Below are 7,710 nucleotides of genomic sequence, written 5' to 3'. Positions count from 1 at the left end.
CAGGCTAATTGAGGAAAGAAAGATAATTAAGGAAAGCATGCTAATTGAGGAAAGCAAACTAATTGAGGAAAGAATAGTTAATTAAGGAAAGAAGACTAATTGAGGAAAGTAAAATAATTAAGGAAAACAGACTAATTAAGGAAAGAATGACTAATTAAAGAAATCAGACTAATTTAGAAGCCCACTAATCGGCACCTATAAAAGAAGAAGAGAGAAGAAGGAGAAAACACATAAAAATTCCAACAGAATACAATTCCTTATAGAAGGCAAAGGCTAGAAGAAGGAGAAGCAAGCAATGTGAGTCATTCCTTCCCTTCATTCCCTTTCTTATCTTTTCCCCCTTTACTAAATATTTCCCTCTTGCAATTGTAAAGTCTCAATGACAATGAGGCTAAATCCTTTTTGTTGGAAACTTGGCAGCCAACTACTCTTGATGTAATTTTTCTTCATGTCTATTTATAATATTACATTTGCATTATCCTTTCTTGTGTTTAATATTATTGTCTGTAACTTGATCACCCATTTGCATGGTAAGTTTTAGGGGTAGCGTTGGAAAACTTTATTTTCTAATAGAACTGGAAAAGGGTATCTAAATAAAGTCATCACTAGGGATAGGTTGATATTTGTTTAGCCTGTTATACATCTATGTTCTTAATACAATTTACTATTTTAACTCTACAAAGGAATTTGGGAGAGAAAATAAATAAATTAGGTTTTTTCGTGTGGGGAACCAAAGTTAGAGTATACTAGTAGATGCATGTGTAAATAGGAATAATTATAAATAGAGAAAAATCATTAACATTACATCAAAGAGTAGCTTTGGTAGGCTAAGTTCCCAACATTCTCATTTTCTGAATTTCCTTCTACAATATTATTGGATTTTCTCATTTTTTTCTGTCTTTAATTAATTAATTTAAATTCATGCTTAATTTTTTTTCTTGTTTGATTTAATTTTCAGCAATTTAATTTACTATTTTCTACAACCTTTCCAAATCTTTTTCTTAATTAAATATTCATCTACATACCTAAGTACAAACAAAGTTCTTGTGGATTCGACACTTAGACTTCCGTTTTAACTTTACTACTTGGGACGAATGAGTGCACTTGTCAATCCATCAACAAGTTTTTGGCGTGGTTGTCGGGGACTTTGTTCTTTGTACTTGGTATTTTGAATATTCTATTTGTAATTCTTATTTTTCCATAATTTTTCAATAAAATAAAATAAATAAAATGAAAATAAAAAAATCAAAAATTCAATTTCAAATTTTCTTTTTCACTCTTAATTTTAATCTTTTTTTTTTGTGATAACGTGCACAGTAGTGTTTTTCTTTCTTGTATGCGAGGAAACAATCTTGTTCCATTGGATCTAGAGATTGAAGCAATGTGTAGAAGAAACAACGCTACAAGAAGAAAGAGAGAACAACAAGGGAATCAAGAACCATCATCCTCTATATCATCTTCTTTTTTTCCACATCCTAACTTTGAAGAACACACCATGGCAGAAGACCAGCCACAGAGGATCACCTTGGAGGACTACTCTAGTACCCCTACACCTTAGTATTTCACAAGCATAACCCTACCCAAAGTTCAAACTGCCAACATCTCTTATCCACATTCTCTCATCCAATTGATTCAAGGCAATCTCTTTCATGGACTACCCAATGAAGATCCATATGCCCACCTTGCTACATGCATAGAGATTTGCAACACAGTGAAAATAGTTGGAGTTCCTAAAGATGCCATCCGCCTTAACTTATTTCCTTCTCCTTGGTTGGTGAAGCAAAAAGATAGATGCACTCGTTCAAAGGAAATAGCTTGCGGACATGGGAGGAGGAGGTGGAGAAATTTTTGAAGAAATATTTTCTAGAGTCCAAGACTACTAAGGGAAAGGTGGAGATATCTTCATTCCATCAATTTCCCGATGAATCACTGAGTGAAGCTCTTGACCGCTTCCATGGTTTACTCCGGTAGACTCCCACCCACGGGTTCAACAAGCCAGCTCAACTCAATACCTTCATTGATGGCTTGCGACCCCATTTGAAGCAATTACTTGATGTCTTCGCTGGTGGGAAGATCAAATTAAAGACACCTGATGAAGCTATGGAGTTGATTGAAAATATGGTAGCCAGTGACCATGTCATCCTTCGTGATTGAGCCTACCCACTTATAAAGAAGAGTCTAATCGAGCTCACATCACAAGACGCACTACTAGCCCAGAACAAGCTCCTAGCCAAGCAACTAGAGACCCTCACAGAGACGCTGAGCAAGCTTCCTTAACAATTGTAGGCAGTGCACCCTGCCTATTCTTTAGTCATGCATATTGGGAGATGCAACATATGTGGTAGGGCACATGAGTCAAGCATGTGCATGGTCCAAGACGATGTATCCAAAGAAGTCAACTATATGACTAATCAAGGGTTCTATTAAAGAGGACCTCCAGGACACAATTAGGGGGGAAGTTTCTCTCAAGGCCAAGGTTGGAGATCCCACCCCAAGAATAACTTCAACAGAGATCAAGGAGTTTAATCTAATCGGCCTCCCAATCAAGGGCCTGATTTATATGAGAAAACCACCAAGCTAGAAGACACTTTGAATCAGTTTATGCAGGTTTCTCTATCAAATCACAAGAGCACTGAGTCTGCCATCAAGAATCTAGAGGTACAAGTGGGCCAATTAGCTAAGCAATTGGTTGAAACGTCAATGAACAATTTTGGGGCCAACATGGAGAAGAATCCCAAGGACGAGTGCAAGGTAATTTTCACTAGGAGTTAGAGGAGGGAGAATGCAAAGAGAGAAAAGAGAGCTGAGGGAGTATTGGAGGATGTGAGTAATGAGGAAGGAGAGAATAATAAAAGAGAAAAGGGTGATGAAGAGAAAGAAGAAAGCATGGAGAAGGGTGAAAAGGTCTTACCTACTAAGACCAATAGTCGATTAGCAAGGGAGGCTAGAAAACAGATACCCTCAGTCCCAGTGAAGGACATCTCATATCCCTTGGTGCCATCAAAGAAAGATAAGGAGCGATATTTTGCTCGATTTCTTGACATCTTTAATAAGCTGGAGATCATCATTCCTTTTAGAGAGGCCTTACAGCAGATGCCTTTGTATACCAAATTTCTGAACAACCACCTCCCGAAAAAAGGGAAATATATCAATAATGAAAGCATCATGGTGGAAGGAAGTTGCAGTGCTATGATCCAGAAGAACTCACCACAAAAATTCAATAACCCAGGAAGTGTAACCATCCTATTCTCTATTAAGGATGTGTCAGTGGGTAAAGCTCTCCTTGATTTGGGGGCAAGCATCAAGCTAATGCCCTTATCTATGTGCCGAAGAATTGGGAATCTGAAGATTGCTCCCACCAGAATGATGCTTCAGCTAGCAAACTGTTTGATCAACAAACCATATGGTGCAGTTGAAGACGTCCTTATCAAGGTTCGCCAATTCACTTTTCCGGTGGACATTGTGATAATGGATATAGAAGATGATTTTGATATTCCTCTAATATTGGGCAGTCCATTCATGCTTATTGCAAAATGTGTTGTGGACATGGGGAATGGCAACTTAGAGATGAGTGTGGAGGACCAGAAAGACACTTTCAACTTGTTTGAGGCAATAAAGCATCCCAGTGATAGCAAGACCTGCTTTAAGATGGAGGAAATTAAGCAAGAAGCTGACCTTGTTGGGCAACACCTGAAGTCTATGTTTCTAGAAGAAGATGAAGTCAAGCCGGTTGTGAATCCAACAAACCCTTCCATTGTCCTCCCGGGGCCAAGGTGAGTCAAGGCCCGAACTACTCTAGATGCTTCACTAGCTCCACCTCTGGTAATCCCTCCTCCAACCACCTCTTCTACAGTCGGTAAGCCTTTTTCCTCCTCTTCCCAACAAGAGCATCTAGTCCAGATGATGCAGAGACTCCATCATGGCCATCACCTCGTCATCCAGAACCTACACCAGCTATCCATTCACCTTTCTATGGAGCCTCCACTAATAACGCCAGAGGCTTTTCTACAACAAGTTGCTTGGCCAGAAGTCCAGCCCTCTTCTGTAAAGGGGGGTGACACCTCTGGCGTGGGTAACAATGGAGCTGATGATGATTACATTGTGGGCATCATTGCTGCACAGAAAGCTTGGGATCCAAGGCCCACATAGGATTGAGGTCCATTTTGATCAAGATTTTTCTTTAATTCTCTTTATTTATTTTGTTTTGGCTTCATTTTCTTTTATTCTCATTTTAAATTCTTGCATTTAGGATAATCTAATCTCAGTAGTTTAAATTCATTCAAGTAATAGTTTTAATTTAGTTTGATGCATGATAGAGAGGTAGATACTTATTGATTGGTTGCAACACATTTTGAGTGAACCGATTGCATGAGTGAGACTAACTGCTCACTAATGAGTATTTTGTGAATGGTTGATTCTCGTGATAGTAGGCGTCTGTGTAAGTGATGGAGTGTGAACTAACAGTACAAGAGTGAAAAGGTCAGTATTTCTAACAGAAAAACATTGAATGAGAACCTTCATACTTCAATGAAAATTGGTAAGTTGGGTGAACTTTCAACTGTAAGAGAACGACTGGTTTAATTTCCTAATTTTGCATGATTCTTGGATTGCTTGAAATGCATGTATGATGTGGAGATGATCAAGGCTTTGTTTGTCATTTTATTCAGCTACTTAGCCTAAAAGTCATCCTGTGAATGAATGCATCCCTTGCATCCTTTTTTAGCCTAATGTAAATTTTTTTTCATTGGAACCTAAGCCCAAAATGTGATATTTACTAACTACCCTTTCTTAGGTTGTAAGAGAGTACTGATGGATCAAGACAAATTTGTCCCAAATTTGGGGGAATGTTTTTGGGTGATTTTCTATTGCAAGAAAATAAATATACAACACAAGTTAAATTGAGTTACAAAATATGGTATTATTCCAGCCTAGTATGAATGTTTTTACATTCCAAAAAAATAGAAAAAAAATTTTTATTTTAAAGAATAAAAACTGGGGTAAACCACCATCAAAGAAAATAAAGTTGATGAAAAGAGTAGCAAAGCAATAAGGTTGGTGTTGTGAAAAATTCTGAGTTATGGTTTGTAAATAATTTGGGGGAATGATTGCTCTCCTAGATGCTAAGCTTTGAATCCTAGAAAAACCATGATTTCTTTGTTATCCCAACCACGTTACAAGCCTAATAAAGTCCTTAGTGATCCACATTGTGCATGTATGATAACATTGACTGGGATGATGTGCAATGTTGGGAATTTTACTATTCAGTTGTTATAATTCAAACACTTTTATTGAGACACTTGTAGGATTGAGAGAAACACTAGTCTTGCGAGGACTGAAGTTTGGTGATTATTCATTATGATCTGTCATTCTTGCTAACCATTTTATTTGAAGGGCATCTTGTTCTGCTCCTTTCATGAACTTATGACAACTGTGAACTTGAGAATTAGCCAATGAAGCTTTTTGGAATGTATGCAATTATCTCATGGACTGTGATTGGTAAACTCTGAACTTTTTCCTTTTGCTTGAGGACAAGCAAAGATTTAAATCTGGAGGAGTTTGACAACTGCTAATTATGAGTATATTTTCGGGTTAAATTATAGAGGAATTTATAATTTTTGTTTTCTAATTTTTCCTTTTTGAGCAAATAATTGTTAAATTAACATCATTTAAGTTTTTGTACAGAGAATATTAAAAGTGATGGATTTATGAAGCTTAATGAGTAAAATAAAACCCATAAATGTAGGAATAATTAAGGAAAACAAGCTAATTGAGGAAAGAATGGCTAATTAAGGAAAACAAGTTAATTGAGGAAAACAAGCTAATTGAGAAAAGAAGAGCTAATTAAGGAAATCAGACTAGTTCAGAAGTCCACTAATCTGCACCTATAAAAGAATAAGAAAGAATAAGAGAGAGACACATAGAAATTTCAACAGGATACAATTTCTTATAGAAGGCAAATACTAGAAGAAGGAGAAGCAAGCAATGAGAGTCATTTCTTCCCTTCATTCCCTTTCTTATCTTTTCCCTCTTTACTAAATATTTCCCTCTTGCAATTATAAAGTCTCTATGACAATGATAGGCTAAACCCCCTTTGTTGGGAACTTGGCAGCCAACTACTCTAGATGTAATTTCTCTTCCTAACTATTTATAATATTACATTTGCATTATCCTTTATTGTGTTTATTATTTTTGCTTGTGGCTTGATCACCCATTTGCATGGTAAGTTTTAGGGGTAGCGTTGGGAAATGTTATTTTCTAATAGAACTTGGAAATGGTATCTAAATAAAGTCATCACTAGGGATAAGTTGATATTTGTTTAGCCTGTTTTACATCTTTGTTCTTAATGCAATTTACTATTTTAGCTTTGCAAAGGGATTTGAGAGAGAAAATAGATAAATTAGGCTCTTTTGTGTGGGGAACTAAAGTTAGAGTATACTAGTAGATGCATGTGTAAATTGGAATAATTATAAATAGAGAAAAATCATTAACATTACATCAACGAGTAGCTCTGGTAGGCTAAGTTTCCAACATTCCCATCTTCTGAATTTCATTTTACAATATTATTGGATTTTCTCATGTTTTCTATCTTTAGTTAATTAATTTAAATTCATGTTTAATTCTTTTTCTTGTTTGATTTAATTTTCACCAATTTAATTTACTATTTTCTACAACCTTTCCAAATCTTTTTCTTAATTAAATATTTATCTACCTAAGTACAAACAAAGTCCATGTGGATTCAACACTCAGACTTCCATTTTAACTTTACTACTTTGGACGAATTGATGTACTTGTCAATCCATCAACACTAAGTAAGGAACCTCTTTGTGAAGAAAATGAATTGAATTAAAGTGGAATCCACTTAGCGGGCTAGTGCTCTCTAAGCAAGAATGCCTTTATGCAAGAGAAAGAGAGAGAGAGAGAGATTCTACACATATTTAAGGCACCTCATCATTGGAAATAGAGAATCGACCAGGGTTGCATGTGTGGCAACTAGAGACTCAACGACTCATTCTCATCCATTTCCTTCGCTATTCTTATTCCAATTTTCATTTTCCCTTGTAATTTTTGGTAGCTTCTCATGACAATGAGAGGTTGATCTCTTTGTAATTGGGGATTTGGTGCACTAGCAACTCAAGTAACTATTTCTATATTATCTATTTAATTATTATTTCATATTAATGTTATTTCATTGTTCATTATGCTTTTTCTTGGCTTGATCATCTATTTACATTATATATATGTTTTATTGACATTGGAAAATGCTTTAAAACTAAGGTTTGGGAATAATGTCTAATGAATGTCTCATATGGGAATAAAGTGATATTTATTAGTCTCTTGGTAATCCTTGCTCTTAAACAAATCATTTAACTTGTTAAGGAATTACGAGAATAGTAAAATAATTTAGTTTCCCTCTCTTGAGGAATCAAGGTTAGAAAACTTAAAAGGATTGAGATAATACTAGGGTTCTCATTAAATGGACAAAAAACATAATTGTTATTAAGATGTTTGCTAAGTACCACCAAAAATCACAACTAGTTTGTTTTATTATTGTTCCCAAGTATTGTACACCAACTATTTGATATATTGTTTCTTTGAAATTTTCCTTGTTTTTAGTTGTTTAATTTAGAAGTGAACTTTAATTTTTTTGCAACTCTATTTGAAAAACAAATGTTACCTTTTCCTAGATATTGAATTTACAAAAATAGCCTA

General features: G+C 35.4%; 1 protein-coding gene across 1 annotated transcript; it reads left to right on the top strand.

The window, feature by feature from the left end:
- The first annotated feature begins 2,886 nt into the window (after positions 1–2,886).
- LOC114385867 lies at positions 2,887–3,777 on the top strand. Its single transcript, XM_028345918.1, has one exon. It carries the CDS (start codon positions 2,887–2,889, stop codon positions 3,775–3,777), a length of 891 nt encoding a protein of 296 aa, XP_028201719.1.
- Positions 3,778–7,710: the final 3,933 nt, after the last annotated feature.

This window comes from Glycine soja, chromosome 15 (assembly GCF_004193775.1).
Source record: "Glycine soja cultivar W05 chromosome 15, ASM419377v2, whole genome shotgun sequence".
Classification (NCBI taxonomy): Eukaryota; Viridiplantae; Streptophyta; class Magnoliopsida; order Fabales; family Fabaceae; genus Glycine; species Glycine soja.
The sequence above is the reverse complement of the archived record's forward strand: the minus strand, read 5'-3'. Positions and strand labels throughout refer to the sequence as shown.

Coding starts and splice junctions, on each gene's coding strand:
- LOC114385867 (XM_028345918.1), top strand. CDS start 2,887: ATGGAGAAGGGTGAAAAGGTCTTACCTACTAAGACCAATAGTCGATTA.